This window comes from Takifugu flavidus, chromosome 15 (assembly GCF_003711565.1).
Source record: "Takifugu flavidus isolate HTHZ2018 chromosome 15, ASM371156v2, whole genome shotgun sequence".
Classification (NCBI taxonomy): domain Eukaryota; kingdom Metazoa; phylum Chordata; class Actinopteri; order Tetraodontiformes; family Tetraodontidae; genus Takifugu; species Takifugu flavidus.
Genome location: NC_079534.1, coordinates 3,830,055 through 3,851,999, shown reverse-complemented (window position 1 = coordinate 3,851,999; position 21,945 = coordinate 3,830,055). Strand labels below are relative to the sequence as shown.

At 49.8% G+C, this 21,945-nt stretch overlaps 1 protein-coding gene and 1 long non-coding RNA gene across 4 annotated transcripts in view; both read right to left on the bottom strand.

The window, feature by feature from the left end:
- LOC130538600 (zinc finger E-box-binding homeobox 1-like) overlaps positions 1-10,348 on the bottom strand; it is a 33,259-nt gene extending 22,911 nt beyond the window's left edge. The window contains exon 1 of one of the 3 annotated variants that reach the window (XM_057056343.1): positions 10,214-10,348. In XM_057056343.1, coding sequence (XP_056912323.1) covers positions 10,214-10,271 — 58 coding nt within the window. In that variant the 5' untranslated portion in view covers positions 10,272-10,348. Of the gene's footprint in view, positions 1-8,325; positions 8,623-8,780; positions 9,467-10,213 lie in introns of those variants that run through there. The other 2 variants (XM_057056344.1, XM_057056342.1) reach the window with 2 other exon arrangements.
- A 3,087-nt stretch (positions 10,349-13,435) lies between these two features.
- LOC130539456 (uncharacterized) lies at positions 13,436-13,878 on the bottom strand. Its single transcript, XR_008954135.1, has 2 exons — positions 13,620-13,878; positions 13,436-13,534 (listed from the first exon to the last, which is right to left on the bottom strand). It is a non-coding gene; the product is annotated as an uncharacterized LOC130539456 (long non-coding RNA).
- Positions 13,879-21,945: the final 8,067 nt, after the last annotated feature.

Here is a 21,945-nt window from a genome sequence, read left to right as displayed (position 1 = left end):
CCCTATCTTTGATTCAAAACCCAGCAGGCTGCTTCACGCCAACCCACCGGCTTACATCACAATACTCCACAAGACCGCCTTGTTTTTGGCTCCGCGGGGGCAAATCTGCCGTCTACTGTATGTCGGGAGCAGGCGGCAGCCGGCGTGAGTCTGCAGGCAGCTCGCTGGTGCACAGCCTTGGCTGGATTGGCATTTCTGCCCTTCAGAATGACGCCTGTTCCCCCTGCTGATTGAATTTGGGGTGGTTATAGTTAGCCTGCTTTTGAAGGCTCGTCGGCAAGTCGAGCTGGAAGACGAGACTGTTCCGGTGCCCGATTATGAGAGCGCTGGCAGCCCCGGCGGAGGGTTTCATGGCTGCGTGGCACAGACATGGCCCATATGCTTTCAGGGGGAAAGCCTCCAACCAAAGGCAGCACTCACTTTGTCTTTAGTTTGGCAGTCAAACCTGGAGAGTTCGTCTTTGGAGGATCCTCTGAAAACGCTCAAATGATCTTTTTTGTTTAATAATCAAATATTTAAAACCCGTCTGGGCAAAAAAGAAGTCTGAGCAGCACGAACCTCCCTTTAAATGGGCTGTTGGGGGGGGTAATGAGCTTCTAGCCTACTTTTTCTTTTCAGTTGTGCTTCAGGAAAACATGAAAAATCAACAACTTAAAGCTGTTTTGTGAAGAAAAATACAAAAACTTCATCCTGCCTGCAGCAGGTGTGCAAAGCAATTTCCCTTAATGTCTACGGGGATACACCCACACACGCACGCGCGCGTGTGTGGGTGTGGGTGTGCGTCTCACAATGCAGGAGGGGGAGGAGGGGGAGGTGAATACCCAGACAGGCCTTAACTTCCAAAGGCATTTTACCAAAACATCTACCAAATCCTGGACAACAATGCACAGATATAAGTAGGTGTTAAACTCCCAGAGCTGCTCTTCCCAGTGTTCCCAGTGTTCCCAGCACAGTGCTCCTCTGGGTGCATGCTTATGCAACACAGCTGGGGGGGGGGGCATTTGTATGCTGGAGCCTGTCTGCTGCAACGTTGTCAGGCGGTAGTTGTGAGACTTATAATTGGGGTTGAAACCCCGGCACACCTGCCAGGCTGCATGTAAACACACACACACACACACACACACACACACACACACACACTGAGTCATCAACACAATCAAGACATGCAAGCAAACACACACAAGCAGGCTTTGAAATACATTTAAGCTCCGTTTGCAGGCTAAATGTAATAATCTTTTTTTTTATAAAAGCAGCGAATGGTGAAGATAATTATTTATCCAAATGCACTTAATCTATAATTAAATGGGAATTGTTAGTTTCCAGGTATGCTTGGAACACAATAATTAACCTGATCTTTTGATGGCTTGGCTTTGGGCCTCTGTCTACCTTCTCTGTGTTGCCTTTTTACCAGCTCGGCACCACAACGTAACCTGTCGGTAGCGGGTTCAGCCCAGAAAGGTGACATTACCCACCGCGCTCAGCCCCCATCTCGACGGGACACAGAAACACTTCACCTGAAACACAAACCGACCCAGAAGGTGAAAAACGTCTGCCATGTTTCGGTTTTCGTTCACTTAAAATTTCCGGTCCCTGAAAACAGGCGACACTTCTAAACAACAACAGTTTTCTGAAACAGGAAGTAGCTGTGCATGTGCACCACGGCTATAGTCATCAGGCCGATCGGACAATTTTAATTTGCTTTGCACATTATTGTTCTTAAGGAGGAGGCGTCTGCGCACGTGCTGCATCATGCAAAACACACTGCCAACTAGTGGTTTGGGGTGGCAACTACAACATCTTCAAAATGGTTCCATCAGGTGCAGCATCAGGTGTGCTGAGCAAGTGACATGGAGCAGGAAGAAAGTCCCAAACAGAGGAAAACTAGTATTAAACCGAGTGGGGAGCGTCCATACAGCAACCTTATAGCAGTGAGATTAAGTCCTACATGCCTTTACCTCCCTGCAGCAGATTTAAATTTATACTGCACAGTCACTGCAGAGTGGCACAAGTTGACACTTTTATGGTGGCTGCGGTAATAAAGAAGTGTGGCAAAGCAAACAAAATCCTCCGCACACACGGGCGGCCAGATTCTCATGTATAAACCGGAAAAACAAATAAAAAATCCTGTCTGAGCAGCAAAAACCAACCAAAAACGACGAGAAGCCCCGCGGCATCGTGCCTTCGGGTCTGTGGTGAACGGGTGACACCTCAGCGGCGCTGCAGCTGCGAGACCGTTGCCAGACGGGCTTTGATCAAAGCGACTGAGGCGTCCCGCGTGGCAGCGAAGGCGGCGAACCCTCAGCAGAAAGGAGAACACTACAGTATGGGCTGATGTAGCAACGTGGTCAGAGTAATGGAAACACTGCAGGATTTTACGAGACGTGCTGCCACTTCATGAATAATAAAAGTTAAGAGTTGTTTCCAAATCCATCTGTCTGTCCATCAGGTTTAATCTACTTACTGGAGGTTCGGTCTCGGTGTGGATAGCTAAGATTTTCCATTGCAGCTGTAGCGTAGCATCAGCGGCTGGATTCCAGGGTTGATATCTGCCTGCTCTGTCCTACTGGGGAGGTGCAGATGAAACTGTTTATCCAACAAAGCTTATGATTATCAGTTATTCAGCAGGTTGGACGAGCAATTCATTGATTTCTATCTGCTGAAAGTTGCTGTTTTCTTCCAGTTGACTGACTGTTACAACGTGGAACTGCCCTGCTCAGCACTACAGCCAGCCTATTTTCTTCCACGCCAGAATAAAAACTCAAATCTGAGCACCACTGGTAACATCACAGAGCACGATCACTAAAAACAACGACCAGAATAATCACCGCCTCTGACGTTAGACCTGAAGCACTTCTTTTGTCAGGGACTCCCGATAGTCCAGTCGCTGTCGTGTCACCGATGTAATTAGTTCTTATAAAAAGCTAGCGTGGCGTGGTTTTGGGACCGAGCCAAGAGCCACGGTGGGCGATAATGCCGCCGCTGTCACAGCTTCGGTCCAAACGTGTTGCTTGATGCCCACAGCTGATCGCGAACCACACGCTCATCCGGCTCAGCAGCAACCTCAATTACAGCAGCGTCACCTCGGGCGGTGTCGCCTCTCCCTCCGTCCCGTATGGGTGTAATTCATCAGGGCTTGGTGGCCTCCATTAGCGCTCCTCCACAGGGACAGGACAGCCTCTGAAGCACAGCACTCAGAGACTATGCTGGGCCCCACACTTTACCCTAACAGCTTCATCAGCTCCACATCCCTAGAGCCACACACACACTTAACCAACACACACACACACAACCTCTGGAGGGCCCAATTAGCAACCATCACCTGTAATTCAATAACAACACTCCCTTTCTTTCAGCCTCTCCAGCACTTTCTTCCACTCATCCGTGAATGTGTTGCATGTATTAAACAGGGGGAGCGCTAATGTCCTCCAACATCAACAAATTTAAATGTACAATCGCAGCTTTCTGAGGATTCTGAATGGGCCGGCAGATTTTGTTCCGACCCTCCAAATCATTTCTTTTCTTCACCTCCTCTGGCTCCAGCGAGCCTGGAAAGCACAAGGTGGAGGGGCAAAACCGCCTCTTAACCCAGACGCTAATCAAATTCTCTCTTCAAATTCTACGTGTTTCGTCTCCGTCTTGATTGAATGGTGGAAAATGGCGAGACGACGTCTGTCCAATAATGACTCAGACATCCGGGATTTTTCGCTTTTTATTATCTTTCTTTTTTAGCATGAGGAGGAGACGTTTGCGCAGTGGAATTACTGCAGCCAGCCACTAGAGGGCAATAAAGACGTGCTGGTGTCATTGGTGAGGAGCTTTCACTTGTTTGTCTTAGCACACATTTTATTTTCCACACCGATTTTCCAATCCACATTTCTCAAGTGCAGCAATTCCTGAAAAATGCAGGTCAAATCGCTGAATCACTGTTTCCGTATCACACACACGCTTCGGGTGGGGTGAACACAACCCGTCCCCCTGAGACTTTGGGTGAAAGGAACAGAAACGTACCCCAGAGAGATGAGCTGCTGTGTGGCAACTGGAATAGATGGAAGAACAAAGATTACCACCGACACACCGACAGGTTTGAGGATTATGACGAGCTGGACCGACTCACGATGAGTTCATACATCTGTGAGACTAAACGGGGGATTTGTGAGGGCTGACAGTCCCTCCGAGAGGAGGTGCGGTCGGGGTATAAACGCAGCAGCCTGCTTTCTCCCCGTCTCATCCTTTCCTTTCATTCACACCACAAGCTGACAAAATACCGGCGACAGTGGTGAAGGCAGCGACGCGACTGAGGCCAAATCCATGTGCTGAGCTTCTAATCTAATTCTCTGCTGCACTCCCACCTGTCCTGCTGCTGCTCTACCCACAGAGGTCTCTGGGGGGTCTTTACTGAGGCCAGGCCCCTCCTAACCCACCTGTCCACTGCTCAAGATTTATGTCAGCCTGGGCCACCTCCCCCACTCCCACTGCAGCCTTTTATTTTAAAAAAAAGATGAATTCAAAGATGCAAAAAACGGCATTTAAAATGATTTGCTATAGCACAAACTGACAGAAGCTGTTTAGACATTTTTCCTGCGGCTTCATGGGATCGATGCAAATGTGCAGCTTTACATTTACATATGTGTGGAACTGAAATTTGTTTTTATTTCCAATAGGAGGGTTTTTTTTAACATATTTGGCAACATGCAGATTTTGATGAGATTTACTGCCTAAATCACTGGTGCAGATGTATTCAAACTGCTCTGTTTTTTTCTTTTTGCTGCTTTTCTTTGAGATCTGTCCCAAATTTCAAGAAAGTGAGGCTGAATGGCCCCTATCAGGGGTACAGCGCCGTATGGATCATCCAAATCTTTAGGTCAGTGCTGAGCCGGAAGGCAGCAGCCCTGGGCTGGATTCTCCCAGTTTCTCCTCTGCTGCCGGGCGGCAGGAGGAAAAAAAGAGAATAGAGGATGGCAGGATATGCAAATGAGCCTTCCAAAGGAAAAGGAGAGGAGTTTCCCACCGGCTGAGTGTGAAAGAGTGCTCCCCCTCTCCCACACACACTCGCAGGACTTTGAATGGGACTCTTTCTTTTGACACACATGGGCCTGCACAGCGCCCACACATTTGCACAAATTCATGGACAAAAACTCATGTAAACGCATTAAAGCTCATGCAAATGCAGGCGCGGGCCCGTATCTGGAGGTTCTGACGCAGATAACAAACGGGACGGGTTGTCTTTGGGTGCTCGGCCTCGCTTGACACCGCAGTATACAAAGATTAGAGTTTTAACTGCTGGGGGATTCACGGGGAAACATGAATATTCAGGCGGTTTAATGAGGGAGATGAAAAGAAACAGCAAAGCAGGTTCCTCGTGAGAAGGTTTAGGCCATCTTTGAGAAAGCGACTCGCTGGCAGACCCGTTGAGATTTATACGCACACGAGGCGCTGGAGGTAAATCTGAGTCCTGGTTCCACGTTTGGGCTTTGTTCGGCGCGTAGGCGTCGCTCGGCAAACGCAGCCTTCGTGGCGTCGATTTTAAACGGCAACGTAGGTTCAGATTAGTTACCTTTGCTCTAATCTTGTTTCAACATGGCAGGACTGGCCAAGATCTTTTCTACAACTCAAGCTTCTCACATGTGGTTTCTGGGGTCACAGAGCTTCAGGGCTGCTCCACTGACCTCTGACCTCTGCATGGAGGGAGGTTGGGTCTAAAGGGGAGGGGGCCCTGGTGACGCGGGGAGCTAACTGTTTTAAAGCCACGCATATTTCACATTCATGCCGGCTAAAGAGCAGCGCGGCCTGCGTGATGCGATTAGTTCAAGGCTGTCCGCCCCAACTGGAAACAGACCAGCGCTTGTCAGACGTAAACCAGCGAATCAATCCCGCCCGGGTCACGCACACGGACAGCGTTTGCTCCTTCCAGCCCGCTCCGTCACGCCGCAGCTATCAGCCGCCATCGCCGTCTGCACGGCAACGGCAACGGCATCAGTGGGAACTGCTGATTTTCATTCACACATAACAGAGCATGCAAATCAAAAACAAGCAGGCCTGTGTTTTTATGCACGGCCCGAAGGAAAGGAGCTGCTCACTCCCACTCTCGTCCACGCAAAGGGATGTGTTCGCAAACACACAACTCAATTAGTGGCAGAAGCAGCGCCGGTAGCCTCCAACGTACACCCTCCCCCTCCGGCCCATAAAAGGCTACAGGAGGGGTTAATGCTGACTTGCCAGAGACATCCTGTAGTGCTTTGTCATTCCACAGGCCTGTGTGTGCCAGGGAAACGGCACACAACTGCAATGAGGAAATAACGCAAATGGCAAGTGTTGGCGGAGCCGAAACCGCTGTTACCCGCCACCAGCCCAGGACCGTTTCCCACCAGCAGCTGCCTACAAAAGATCAGCTAATAATAATAATCGTAACACGCGTGGGATCAGATGTGTAATGAGTCCAAAGGAGTGTACCGGGATGAGCTTTGCCTCAGGTGAGCCAGGTTTTCCTCACATATGTCCAGATCATCTCAGAGGTTACAAACACAGACAGGTTAATTTGTTCTGAAGGATGAGCACAAGTCGAGGAGAGAAAACACGCAGCCGCCCCACAAATGCATTTATTTGAAGATGCGAGCTCGGCGGAAGGCTGGAGGTGTGTGTGACAAGTGAGGCCTCTTAAAAAAGTAATACTCCCCTGAAAACTGACAGAAAATGGGAAACGGTGAGAAAAAACAGCACTTTTTCAAACCCCAGCCTGCTGATCAAAGATCACCAAAATGACACTAGTTCTCCTTTAAAATGTATTCAAAGCACTTTCTTATCAGGAAACCCCCCCCCCCCCCCCCTATAGGAAAATGCAGCCAGTGAGAGTAAACAATGCACATCTGAGAGTACAAGACTGACTCAGACCGTCGAAACTGAAAACTGTCAACGCAACCAATCCAAACATCTGACAGTAATTATGACAAAATCCAAACCGTCAAATCTTAAATTAATCAAACCACACAGCCAAAAAAAATAAAAATCAAACCAGTTCCAGACTGAAAACAATATCTGCATGTAAAGAATCAATATCAAGGTCATCCAAAGTGACTGGGATTGCGTAAGGTTGATTAGCACGCTCATCACATATGGACACGATACACGATGATACACTTTCTGAGCCCAGGTAGCTTAAAGGCGCATGCTAACGCCGAAATATCCTCAAATATCCTCGGAAAATGGTTAATATATACACCAGTGATGCTCAAAAGGCAGGTTGGGTGATGAAAAAGGCAACAATTAATTGGATAAAGCTCCAGAAAGCAGCTAAAAACAGAGATCCTCCTCCTCATCCGTCTCAGATGCGAGCAGGCCTGTGAATGTGAGCGCTCCCGCTCCGGGACTGGGAGTACTGGGAGTAGGCTCCACTGTTTATCCTGTCAAGGTATGTTAACACCAGGCCGCATTCCTATAGTCCCTAAATTGCAGTGTTGGATTTCAGCCGAGCTGCGCACACACTCCGGCACATACTGTCGGACTGGGGGGGGGGGGGACCCACACGCCGGACCCACACCTGCCACGCGTGGCGCTTCAAACCCACCAGAACCCTCAGGTACTTGCAGCTCTGCTCCTGGGCGGCACAACGGCGTGTTTACAGAGGCAACCTGCGGGTGAAGGTTGGTTTATTTACCGAGGATAATTCCATTTGAGCGTCACAATGACTCACCCGTCTCAGTCGAGGAGGAAATCACAACTACTGCAATGACTCAAAGAAAACTTCTGCAGCCCTGAGCTTGTTCGCGTCGCAAGAAATAAGAGGGTTTATCTGGAATTACACTTGGCTACTAAAACACACTTATGGGAGGTGTAAGAGTGGCCCTCGCTTGTTGTCACTGTAAATGGGGGGGGGGCACAAAGTGGCCAGAGCGGTTGAGAATGTGAAAGATCTCAGCACAATGGGAAGCCTTTGTAATCGTAAGCGATGGTAGCAGCTGTGAGCCACATCACGGCGATGGCAGGTCACGGCGCATTAGCACGGGCTAATGTTTGGCGCATATCAGCTCCTTTTGTGGAGCAGAGGGGCTGGGGGGGCTCCGGGCGTCAGGGAGGACTGGCGCACCTTTGATTTGAAGCAGGCTGCAACACCGCAGGCGCATCTGCGCGCGCGTGAGCCAAAGGTACCTTGTGCCATCTTGATCAGCGCCGCCAGGACGCGCTGCTTTTGTTTTTTAATCTCATCTGAGGGCGAAGACGCGGCGTTAATCCGAATCAGGCGATCGGATGCGCCGCGAGGGCACAGGTTTAACATTCTGCCGTCGAGTGGGTGAAAATGCACCTTTAAAGGTGTTGCATCACCTTGCGTACCTGGCTGTCTCCGGTCCAGGAAAAATAGCGGCCCCGCCTTCACTGCGGTGATGGTACCGACCGCCATTCTCCCGTGCACGCCACTCAGGAGGCTTTCAGGCGAATTACCGTAGCACAATAGATGGAAAAGGAGGGTTTAACAGGCTGCTGTGAGCGCAGTTACACTGCACGGTTGGCTACAGTGGAAAAACACCTCGCGCACCGCTCGCTTTCCGTGCGCAGCACACGCGCACGTACGCAGCGCTCGATTGATCAACCAGTCTGCACACACGAAAAAAGATTACATAAAAGGGGACATAGAAGACGCGAAAGTGGGTCAGGAACGCGCGTCGGTGAGATAATTCCCGCGAGAATGAAGGCAGGCGAGCCGCCCTGGGGAGGCGAGCATCCAGGCGAAGCCCGCACGGTGGGGGAAAAAAATAAAAAAGAAACTAGCCCGCAAATCAAATCGGTACCTGCACAAGTTGACATTTGGAGCGGTTCTCCGGACGCGCGGAGGCGGTACCAAACGGCGAAAAGATCCTGCTGGCGAGCCGCAGGTGTTATTTTCTGTCTGTTTCAGGGCCGTTTGTCATCCTGGTTGTCCGCCTTCAGGTAAACATGATGATGATGATGGTGATGATGATGATGGTGGTGCTGATGATGGCTCCTGAGCGCGCAGAGTCACCGTCGTGGCGTCAGCAGGAGGAGGAAAAAAAGGTGCTTTCCACCCTCGGCTCGCACACACCATAACGGAGTCAGAAATATATAATTTTATGCTTTTACCCTTTTATTGGCTGCTGCGTATTAGGGTGGGAAGTACAGGTAAGGTATCCGACCAATGAGGGACGGGGGCTCCAATTTAAAGTTATTACGACCAAAATACTCTATTTATTTCATCCTCTCCTGCCTAAAACGTCCCGATTAAACCCCCCACAGCCGAACACACGCTTATATTCTGCCATTATTTTCATAAAGGAGCCTTTACGCCGACATTTCTCGCCACCATCTGTCGTCAGGTGACCCGTGCTGCCTTTAAATGCACCCGTAAACGTGTAAACGTGCGTATTCCAACTTTAAACGCACACGAAAGCAACAGTCAGTGCACGCAGCAAGCAAGAGGAAGAACAAAATAAAAGAGAGAGCAAAACTGCCGGAGGATAAAAATACCCCGAGTGGATTAAAAATATAGTTTCTCTTCTTACCTTAACGAGGCGAGCATGTGTGTGTGGGGAGCTGATGCGGGGAGGGGTGAATGAAACAAACATCCCATCTCTGTGCCATCACCGCAGCAGCGGCGGTTAGTCGACCAAACCGGGCAGAAAACCGCATCTATCGCCGCATCCGCACACTTTCCCATCCGGCCGACAACAGAAACAGCCAGAGTCGGAATGATTCTGAACGGGAGGGAGCCGAGGCACCGACCGGGGCCGTGCGAGCTGCAACTTAACACGAAACTAACCCCGCAACAACCTCGCCCTAAAAAAAAAAAAAAAAAAAAAAACATCCTCCAAACTGCGCGCAACGAGGCCACGTTGTTGTGCGAAAGCTCCGCAACCTGCCGTCAAGTGTTGCTTCGTGTGGGAAAGTGGCAGAAAAGTAGCGAAAGAAAGGCAGGAAGAGTGGGGAAAAACTCAAAGTCGAGGCGGCTAAAGAGCGCTCCTCGGGCTCTTATTACCAGCGGATAACGGTTCACCCATCCAGGCGGCCCCATGCGCCGCTAGGCGGAGAGAGCAGCCAGCCAGGTATAACGGTACACCCGCACACTGGGACATGAAGGCGCAAGTACTCCGCAAAAGTCCTCGAAACGTGGTCCAACTCACTTCCAGACACTTTCAACGGGACTTTACCGAGCGATGAAGTCGGCTGGAAGCCGCCCGGCGGCGGCCGCGGACGGCTGGGGACTTACCGCTGCTCCGCTTCGGGTTCGCCTGTTTTCTGCGCTTACACCTGGGGCCATCCGCCATGATCCTCTCGCTGAGTCTGAAGCGCAGCCGCTCGCAAGTTACCTCCCTCCTCCACCTCCTCCTCCTGCCTCCCCCATTCTGCCGCCTCACCCTCCCCTCCCTTTCCCCCCTGTCCGCTTTACGACATCACCTTCCTCCCCTCCGTTAAAAAAAACACCTGGTTTACGACAGGCTGCGCGCGTTTACGGCATCACCTTCTCAAACACCTCAGCACGTGGCCCCTCCTACTGGAGGCACGTGGGTGTGTTCTCGGAGGGGAAGCGCCGTCCCGACCCCTGTGAGGGCAGGAAACATGAAAATATTCACGTAAAACAGCAATTATTCCCTCCACAGGTGGAACATTCTGGAAAAGGTGGAGTTTATGGAAAATAAAGTGTCCCTGACAGGCAGCTGAATGGTCACCAGTGGAGTATAACAGGACAATCCCACTAGTTTATTACATATTTGATGTGTGGCTGTTGGGCATTTTCCTTTTATTTCATTCTTCTGGTTATTATAAATGTAATTACAAAGAGGGTTATTGATTTTAGCTCAAATGTTCCATGTGACTGATTCTAGTTTCTGGTTCTTTAAACACATGTCGTCCACATGCACACTCCTCAGGGCACGCTCTGGCCGGCCGTCGGGGTAGCTTTCAGGGGTCAGATTATTCTCATAAATGTGTTTATTTGGATGTTTCCTCAATAAAACGGTAAGAAACCTCTGTTTATTTTGCGTGTGATTGCTAATCTGTAGGGCTGAAAGCAAAGCTATTTTATTGTTTTATTCTATTCTAACCCCGTTTGCATCTCTTTTATGTGTCAATCCTCTGAAACTCAGACGAAAACAAGGCTGTTGAGGTACGAGGTGCTTTAAAATCTGATCATTTTCATCCCGACCGACGGCGTTGTCCTCAGCAGGGATGAAAGTTCAATGTCGGTTCACAGCAGGTCAAAGGAATGACCTTTATAGCTCCGTCAAGCTATTCTTGTAGATGCCCGTGATCGGGTTTCCACTTCGGACTCACCGGGAGGGCTCCTCTGGATGTCCTCCTCTGAGGACGCGGCCCGAGACTCACCGGAGAGAAGTGCGGCTGATGACATGCTTTATGTTCTGGGCGGTTCCACTTTTGTTGGTGAGATGAATCCATGATGGTGAGCACATGATTCAGGTCACAGGGGTGGAGGGCGTCCTCACGTTCCCGTGAATTACCATAAGTCACGCCTCCATTTGTTCCAATCATGCATTTAGATCTGGTTTCGTCGTTCCAGTGGTGGAGGACAACCTGTCCGTCGCCTTTGGCAGACGTTTCAGGTCCCATTTCCTTCATTTTGGGTGGTCGTTCACATGCTAACGCTAACGCTTCTACAATATTCTGGAAAATGATCCTCCATTAGTTCTAATGGAGGAGAATGGTGAACACTGATGCTGACTCATCAAGTCATGCTTTGTCAGTTTCTGTGTGTACAGTTTTGTTTATTTAATGCTCAGGTTCTTGCCCCCACAATGGCACTGTCATCCAGATTTAGGTGGGTTGATAAGCAAGTCTGAGGCCTCCACTGGGTCACATCCCTTTCCTTGAGTAGGAAGGTGGTTTAGCAGCCGCAGACATGTGAGGGGCCACCATCGTTTAACGTGTGGCTGAGGGAACTTGTTTCATATTTAGAGCAGATAAGATGTCATATGTGTAAAAGTGGACCCTAAATCTAGCGCTTCCTCTAAGGTTGTGTGTGTTGTGAAAATGGCTCCAGCAGATGTTGAATGTGTCCTCTGTGGATGCTGCAGCGGCAGGCTTAGCTAAACAATCCAGTTTTAACTCTTTCCCATCACCAACGGCAGCGCCTGTAACTGATCTCCCACTGACAGGATGTGAACGGCTGGAGGAACCTCTCCCATTCAGGGAGTTCTGTCCTACAGCGGCTCTACAGGCATCCGCTGCCTGTGATGTGAGAGAGGAAATAGATTCCATTATCCAATGCTAATTTGCTATTGACATGAATATGTGGTCCTTTTTTTTTCCACCAGTTTAGTTAATCCATTTGTGATTCTGCAGGAAAATCCCTCTGAATGAGCCGCCAGCCCATAAAGTGCGAGCATTGTCCTTTGAAGAGGCGAGCCCTCGGGCTACATGCCTTTTCATCCCTTCCTCAGCCTCCTGCCTTTGTGATGCGTCAGGTAGGGGTCTACCTTGGAGAATCTACACGCTGGGGACAAATTTAATCCCTGGAGGGGAAAACGTAGAGGGAGCGTTTGCTGCGGGATGTTGTTGGGTGTCAAAAACCAAAGAACACATGTAACTTTGATAGCGTGCAATCAAAGCAGGACTGCATCATGGACAACTGCGCATTAAAACATGCATTAAAACATGCGTCTGAGTCCAGCGCTGGGATCATCTTTCAAACTCAGGCAGTAGGTTTGTCGGGGGCTTCGATATTTGGCGGTTCGTTTAAAAGGCAGGGCCACCTCTAAATTATTGATGCCTCACTTCTAGCAGCATATGGAACTCTGAAACGCTCCTGGTGCTGTTTCTTTGCTCCATCTGCCCCGATGAGGGCGGGGAACCCTTTCAAATATCCGCTTAAGTTCGGTTCAGACGACGTATGGGTGACTGCCCACGTGAAAAGGCGCGAGAACTGGTGAAAGGGTCTCTGTTTAAAATCAGCCACCAGCACTTTTACATGACAAACCCCTTCGAGGCTGAAGCTCCTGCAGCAAAGCGTGGAGCACACGTGGGTGTGGGGTTGAGGCTTTGGTAAATCTGAGCCCGATTTTGCTGGTGCAACCAAAGAGTTGGTCCCCAAACGGCCTGTGGTCCAGCACGCCCTCCGGCCTTCCTATTTAAAGGCAGGTGAACATCACCTCAGACTGTTGCTGGAGATGTCCCTGCACGAAGGGCGAGGTCTGTCGGGCTTATCGGACAAAGCCAAAGGGAACTTTTGAAACCACCTCCGCCGTTGTCGGTGCCATAAGTTTGGCACCTCGCAGATGAATAATGTACTTTTGTGCCAGGATGAGTAATGTGGGCACAAATCACTCGTCTGGATGAGTGGCCGGGGAGTTGATAATGGCGGGTCCTCATGTGGAATTCATCCTTCTCCTCCTGTCATTCTTCCTCATTAATGATGTGCTCTGAAGGCTGAGGAGCCGAATGGCATCATGAATACAAAAAGGAAGAGTCGGCCTGCTTTTATGACCACCTAAATCATGGATTTATTTTGAAGCACTCCAGTTTTAACCCCGTCATGGCAGCCTCCAGTGTTTGTCCTGCGTGTTTATCGGGCGTCCTGTAACACAAAGTACTGTTTTATTGACTCGCCATCGATTGAGACAGCTGGACCCGAGCTTCAGGTTTTCCTTACATCCTGTCACCTGAGATAAGCGGCGTGTTTGAAGGGACAAAGTCTGCGGAGGCATTTTCGGTTCCACTCAGGTACGCCGTGCAGGGGTGAGCTGGCTGACCACTGACTCAGGTGTTTGCTCTTCAGTGCCGACAGTTTAAACAGGAAAGCAGGTAATAGGTGAATATTGACTTGGGCTGTAAAATTGTATCAAGTTATGCTGTCTTGTTATCTTCCAGTGTTTGCTAGCAAGGCACCCAGGCAGAAACCCAGTTATACACGCGTTGTAAGCAAGCCTCTGGAGAATATGGTGTAAAATTAAGGCAAACTAATTGTGGTAACAACCCTTCGCATCACAATGGGGATCAATGGAGCCGCGTCCAGTTCAGGTGATGGCCTGTTTGCTCATCCCAGCAGTGATAATGGCGAGCCTTTATCAGCCAGCCTTAATGAGTCACATGCAGGAAGAGGAGCAACTGATGTCATTGTGCATCACTTCATCTCCACAGAGTACAGACACAATGTCTGTGTGTGTGTGTGTGTGTCTCTCCACGCCAGTGGGCATACAGTACTCTGCATGTGTGCGTTCTGAGGCGCTGCCTCCTGTTTAAGCCAATACCTGGAGGCTGACCTCATTTGCAGCAGCGCTGCAGCTCCAGACACATGGAAGTCACATTACTCAGTCCTTTGAGCCCCGCTAGGATGGAGAGAGTCTAACTACAGACCGCACTCAACAAAGGGCGATTTTTAACCTAGAAGCTCCTCTTCCTTCGTGCACTCCTCTTTTGAATTTAAGACCCTTTTGCATAGACTGGTTACACATAGGAAGGATTATTCTCATTTATCCCGTCTCAGCATATTCTTGGCATCTCTGTGCAACGCAGCTTCATTTTATTGATTATGGATCAACTACTGAAGGTCTTTCTTGGTGTTTCTGAAACACGCTGCTGAGGTTATTCTATTCTGAAAGGCCCCTTTGCTCAGCCTGACTTCCTGCCTGGCTCCATCTGCCCAGCTTGATGCAGCTTCAGTCAAAAATAGACCAAAGTGAGGTCTATATTTATGTGCCTGATCCACTCTGTAGGTAACTCTGCACGCGGCAGCAGCCAGTGTTGGCACGCCGCTGTACAGAACTTCCTCCTACGCATCTGCTTTCGGCCGCTGTGGAACAAGTTTAAAGCAAAGAGGTTCAGGAAAACAGGCAGAAGCATTTGGACAACACCTCAGCGCAGCTTTTTGAAAACAAGCAAGAGTTCTTGGACCGTCATCGGTCCAAATATTGCTCTGGCTGTAGCCGTGGATCCGGGACCACTGACTTAGAGGACTGGGACAAATAGCTCTCCCCAGTGGCACAAAGGTACACTGCAGTAAACACGTCATGGCTGCCGAGTCACAGCAAGCTTAGCATGGTCCTGTTCCTGGCAGACCAAACCAACTCTGGAACCACAGTTTTAGAAAAACCAGTCATGATGGTGGCATCCCCGAAGAGGTGCAGGTTAAAGCGTCACATGTGCCTGTTTTCCTCCATGTTTCAGTCATACATCTGCAGATCTGGTGGTAAAAACATACAGATGATGAGAAAACTGGGACCTGGTCTATGAGACACTGTGTGTTGACCTGAGGATTTAGCATCTACAGCAAAGCTCCTACAGACCCGCCTTCATGAGCAGGACACATGAAAGAAAGGTAGCAGCCAGTAAGTCCTGGTAACAGGACAAGCCAGAAATGACTGTAATTAAGTCTCAGCTTAAAAGGAGGCGCTGGGGCGGCGGCTGAGTGGAGGTTGTGGCTCACACAGGCAGCAGGACGAGCTGTCAGGTCAGGGTGTGAGCTTCAGCAGTTAAATGGAAAATCATCCGACCCGTCAGGTGATGTGGCCTTCCAGGTCAGCTGATGGAGCCGACGGTGTGACAGAACTCTCACATTTGCCTTTTCCTCTCCTTCTACAGTCACATGACATCAGCCAACACAGCGAACAAGGTTAGAGGGGAACTGATGGACTGACCTCCTTCCTGGTACGAGTTAAATGGCTGCTGAGCACTTAAATAAAACCCGTTCCTCTCAGAAATACGGCACTGAAACCGAGCTTTTCGCGCTCCCGGGAGTCAACATGTGAATCCTCACTCTGATATTGAAATGAGACCTGAGCCGTTTCCCACAGGACGTCAGCGTTTAGCCCTGTGACGCCGCCTGCTTCCCCAGCCTGCTGCAGCCTTGTGTCAGCATCTGGGAAGGTCCAGGTGTTGGACCAGGTTCTGCAGCACTAACCTGCTTTCATTTCCTGCAGGTGTGTGCGTGGGAGGCGCTAATGCACGCAGGCTTGCATTGAACGGACCTATAAAAAATACACACACTGCAGCTATTTTTCCGTCCGCGCGTGTTTCACGCAGTTAAAAAGAACTGTGGCTAATTACAGCACGGCTCTGACGGTCCGTGTTGGTCCTTGTCGACCACAGAAGAAGGCGATATTGTTCCCGACACGTCCCCCGTGGTCTGACATCCCCCCGAAGAGATGACCTCACTCTGCCTCAGCCGCGGTGCATGATGGGAAAAGGAGCAGCGCCCTGTGTGCGAGAGGAGGGTAAGTCATGGCGAAGACATCCGAGTGAGTCATCCTGCCTGACATTATTCAGGGTGAAAGTCAGACGCGGCGCTCGTCATCCCCCCACCAACAACTGGAGGAGGAAGGGAGAAGACGGGAAAAGAGAGCCACGATAAAAACTAATGAAATGGATGTTAGAACCACTGGGATGATTTAAATACTGCAGACTCACGTTCCCCAAGAGCACCCAATGTCACTTACGATGAGGATCAAAGGCGAAAGCATCCCATTTCATAACTGTGACTTTAGCAAGAAAAAGCATTAAAGCGGTCAGGTGCAGCACGAAGGTAACCTTTGACCTTCAGATGATCGATGAGGGCTGCTGTCAAACCTGAGGCAGCTTGGACATCCAGCGTGGGTCGTTTTCACCAGCGCCCCCTGGAGGTCAGCAAAGACCGTGCAGCGACGGGGCTGGTTTGGTCCTTTCATTCGGCTTTGGCAGATGTTGAGCAACTGGAATTGGTAAACTTCAGTGTTTGTTGCTACATCCAGGAATCCGCGATATCCAAATCTGGCTCGTGTGAAGCACAGGATCTCCACCACCACGTAGGTGAGCCCCCCCCCCCCCCCCGATCGCCTCCGCTCTCCCTGTTTTGACACTAATTGCACTTTGCACAGATCAAACCGCCTCGCGCTTTATTCCTCCGTCACCTCCAAATTCGCTCCGACACTTGACGGTCAATGAAAGAGGCTTCATATCTCACATCAGTCTCGCATCGCCTACGAAGTGATAAAAGCCAGATTTAATATTCAGACTGCCCCCCCCCCACACACCCAACCCTCAACAGCCTGTCAGCTCTGCCTCAACGTGGGTAATAGCTGAAAACCCCTTTTCTCTGATGTCGCTTCACAATATTTCACCCCGTGGAAATTAACTTCTGCCACAAAACGAAACAGTTTCGCTTTAATCCGACGTGAAAAACGAACTCTCGAACAGTTTGTCGCCGTGAGCTACACGGAACAACAAACCCAAACAGGCCTTGCAGCCCCCGTTGACACCGTCCAAAGGTCAGAGGTCACCCAGTCGCACTGAATCAGGGCCAAACCCCCAGCAGCTCCGCTCCGGGTTCTGTCTTGACCCACATGTAAACAGGGCAACAAGAACGAGCCCTTTAGCGGCTAATTGACCCAGAAGCAGGTCAGTCCCCCCCCCCCCCCCCCCCCCCCCCCCACAGGAGGTCTCCTCTCTGCCTACCTTGGCAGGAGCGCCGGCAACACCTAGAACAGGGGAAGTGCATAAAAGATTAAATTATGAATGTGGCTGCGGCCAGGCGGAAGGAAAAGGTTGTGATAATAGCATGACAGCACACTTAATTTGCAGATAATTGCACTGGCGGTGCTTTTAAGGCCCCGTCTCACGCTGGCATTTTTAATGAAATGGGGAAATCATAGTTGTCACCTCACCTTTATCGCCTCCGTCTAAAGACGCTCAGGAAGAGCGGGAACGTGGATGGGAACGCCGTCACACCCTCCTCCGGGTTTAAATGCCACATCGGGGCTGCTTCTGCGCTAACAGGCGTGACCTCCCGGCGTGGTGGTCGCGCCGGCGTTCCCCGGGAAGCTGCACGTCACCGCCCGTCCTTCAGTTTGTCCCCTCCTGGAACGTGCACGTCCGGCCGCTCCTCAGGTGATTGATGACGGCTGCCGTGTGGTTGGGCAACAGGGAGCAGAGTCGCAGCGATGGAGCCTTGTTTAATCCCTGACTGGGGAGGGAAAAGCTGGACGGGACCGGCCGCGGCCCTCCCCAGTGCTGCGGTGGGTTAAACCGGTGATGGTTCTTACTGGGCACCAGCTGGACTCTGGAATATAATACCCGACAATAGCGAAGGCCCGAGAGCGCACGTGCGCTGAAAATAGAGGTAACACAATATTCCTGTGTGACCCCACTCAAGGATGAAATCCAATCCCCCCCCCCCCCCCCCTTCCCCTCCTGCATCAGCAGCAGATGTTTCTAATCTGCTCTGGGCTGCTGGTGGGCGCTCGCTCAGCGTCTCCAGGTAGGAGACAGAGGAGCATCTCAGGCAAACGTGCGCATGTGTGAACACGTGAGCTGAAGAATCCCCGTTAATGATGTCATTCATGCAAACACTTGGGGGGGGTTAATGAGTTGAACAAGATTTTCTGTATCAGCACTGATGTTTACACAGAGAGACAGACCTGACCTTCCGCGCGTGTGTGTGTGTGTGTGTGTGTGTGTGGTGTGTGTGTGTGTGTGTGCGACTCACCAGCTGTTTTCATTAGGCCATCTGTGGTGTCAGGATGGTAGTGTGATGACACACACACACACACACACACACACACACACACACACACACACACACACACGCCTCACTTTATAAAGATGGGGCAGAAAATCAGTTATTTTATGCTAAAAATTCATTTCTAAAATGTGCAATTTCTGCTTGGCCGATGGGAAAGAAACAAAACCAAATCAAAATTAAAATAACTCGTTTTACTTTTCACTGGCTGGGATTTATTGCATTTAAAACAGGAAATCTTGGGCCAAACATGTTGCAATATTTCACAACCAAGACGGTAGAAATTCACATTTCTAACTGCTGCATGACTCACACAGGCTGAGAAATGGAGAAAAAAGAAAGATTAAGAAATAAAGATTCAGTCAGAACCTCTCGGAACCTGCCAGAACCTGTCAGAACCAAGCTCTCCGGTCAGCACAACTGAACGCATTAATGGTTAAAGTGGTGTGTGATGGTGAAATACTTCTCGAAAGCTCCAATGACTGGGTTTCTCCAGCTTCGGCTCCTCCTGTTTCACACCCACCCGGATGCAACCACCAGTTAAACCTGGGTAAAGTCGGTCTCATCTTGGCACCAACGAGTATATTAAACGAGATTTCCCCCTGCAGCCAATCAGCCGGATGATTGCTGCGACTGCCAGGATGCTGTAAAGTATTACGGAGCCGATCTGTGAACAGAACAGAGCCGGTGAGATTCTTCCATGTACCTGTCAGCCTGGAATGATGACTGACTTCCTGTGGGCTGGGAGAAAAACTAATAATCTCCAGCTGGACAGAGAAATCTGCACCGTGTGTGTGTGTGTGTGTGTGTGTGTGTGTGTGTGTGTGTGTAAAGGAAACTTTACACCTACAGAGGATGACTTAAACATGTGTGAATATTTGGCTTCACCTGGTCCTGGTTCTTCTCCGACCAACTGAGCTGGGAGGGAAACTGGAGCCGTGGAACTAACTGGGACTTTACAAACCAGGCTGCTTCTTACTGGCTGGAAACTCTGCAGCTCCTCAGAAAAGAAACTCCAAGGACTCGAGTTCAGACACACACACACACTAAATCGCTTTGTCAAAAGAGTGACAAATACGCTATAAAACACATCCAAAGCATAAAAGCGTGGACAGATCAGCTTTTGTGCCCGTGCCGTGTTTTTAACTCTGAGATTTGTGAGGGTTAAAGGTGGGATCCATTCGACTTCAGCCGTATTTCTCTAAAGTCGTATAAGCAAAAATCCTTCACCTGTTTCGGATAAAGTCTTTATCTGATACAGAAATTCCAGCTGTGTTGAAGGTGAGTGCAGCAACGTTCCCGTCAGAGAGTACAGTAAATAAATAAGAAGCTCCTGCCTTTACCATCCGTAGTACAGCAGAGGTTCAGTTCACGTTAGCATAAAAGCTATGGCGAAGGGAAAAGGACCAAAGACACAATAAATGAGATTTGATGGCACCTGAAAACATCTCTCACCTGAAAATTGACTACTGAAATCAAGGTCACAACAGCTTTTGCATGTCACATGTCCATCCGGAGGCCAGCCGAGCCGTTCGTGAAAGCAGCCAGTTAATTGCAGGCGGGCTAATCTGCGATCACCTGCGGTCACGCTGACCTTGTCTTAATGGCACCGTGCACACCGTCGCTAACAGCAGCGGCAGCTAATGTGCTGCACGTTAGCGCTTCTTTTCTGTGATTCCACACACAGACAGGTCGGAGAGGCGTGAATCACCCATCTCTGCGCCCATCCAGCCCAATTATGACCGCTAATCCTCCATATTTACTTTTGGAACAACGCCCCCCCCCCCCCCTCACTAAATCTTCCGTCCGTCTCTGCTTTTCCTGTTATCGGGGGTTTTCTCTGGAGACCATAAAGAACGTCTACTTAGAGTCCTGCTGTGTGGGATTCACTGCCGCATCCATTTGCTTTTATCTGCAGCGTCACCTCTCGGATTTACTGCGGTCGGAGCGGTCTGGCAGCCGTTTAGGTGCCGACGTGCACCGGGGGCCTGGGACGGCCCCTCTCTGCTCTCCCTTAAAAGGCTCGCACAAGCAGTTCAGCGCCGATCTGAAAGCAGCCATGTTGGAGCCATTATCAGACCTGCAGAGGTTTGGCCCACTACCTCAGCCGCATGCATTCATCAGCCCCAGTGCATAGCTGGGATTTCTGGCTGGAGGAATGTGTGCGTGTGTGCGCGCATGCCTGTGTGTTCCATCCTGAGGTGTGTTTTCAATGTTTCCATGCAGCAGGGAGGTCCGTGCTGCAGGCCTCCCCCCACATTAAAGCCACATGTCCGTGTTTTTCTTTCCTACAGGCGTGTCGTGCGTGCTGCGGTCACACACGCACGAGGTTGTTGTGAGGTGAAGGGCGCGTCAGGGCCCACCGCGTGAAGGCCAAACTGGTTTTGGGAGCTTTTAGAAGCATCCCAAAACTCCATAATGAGTCAGGCGTTTTTCCAGGTAAAGCCTGGAAAAAGTGCGGTCGCTAGGAAGCAGACCGTGAGTCACCTGTCACCGGTGCTAATGAAACAGACGTTTCCTAAAGAAAAGAAGGATTCCTGTAAAATGAAATCATGTCTAACAGTGTCAATAACATTCATTTTTGAACTACGAAAAAAAAACATTAATTCGTCTCATCGCCGCTAGAGGGCGCCGGAAACACCGCAGCTGACGTAGCCAGAACCTATAGCGTTTAATCACTATTATTTATCTATAAATTTGATTTTTTTATATTCTGTATAACGTCGAATTCATCATGTGACTTTACTGTGTGGAATAAACTAACTAAAGACTCTGAGCTGTTCTGAAAACATCATCAGCTACGGCACATTTGTCTTTATTGTTGTACCCTACAGTCACGTGCGTTTATGTTAGAAAGGTGGCGTGTGTGAGTGTGTGCACGTCTACTGTCTCACACGCACAGGAAAGGCTTGTGTTTCATGCTTCCTGTGATGCGTTTCCCAGATCTTTGGCTGATTTGTTGATCCGAACCATCCGTTTCCCTGCCGGTTCAGGTGAGGCCCGACTGCAAACTGGGCTTTTCCTGGAAAGTCGGGATTCTACATTCATTATAAAAACAAGAGAATCCTTAGAATAATAAGGCTTATTTTCTCATATTCACGTCAGGAGAAAGTTCATCTTACATTGTACTTATTTTTCTTTAATCGTAGTTACAGGTTTGTTTTAATCTAATTAGTTAAAGGTCTTAAACCAGGAAAACATTTTAAATTTAAATGTGCAGAAGTACACTTTCAGTTATATTTAAAGAGCATGAGTACAAGAGGTCCAGAACACTGATTCATCTGGGGGGGGGGGGGGAGAAAACGGGCTTTGTGTGCTGGTTCATTCATTCGCGGTCTCAAGGTTTTGGGTTTGATTCCCACTCAGGTTTCCAGAAACCGGCCAGTTACCCTGGCTCTGCCTGCATGTGTGTGTGTGTGTGTGTGTGTCCTGTGATGGACTAGTGACCCGTCCCAGGTGTGTTCCCTCCCTCTGGTCCAGAAGTTCTGCTGTACAGT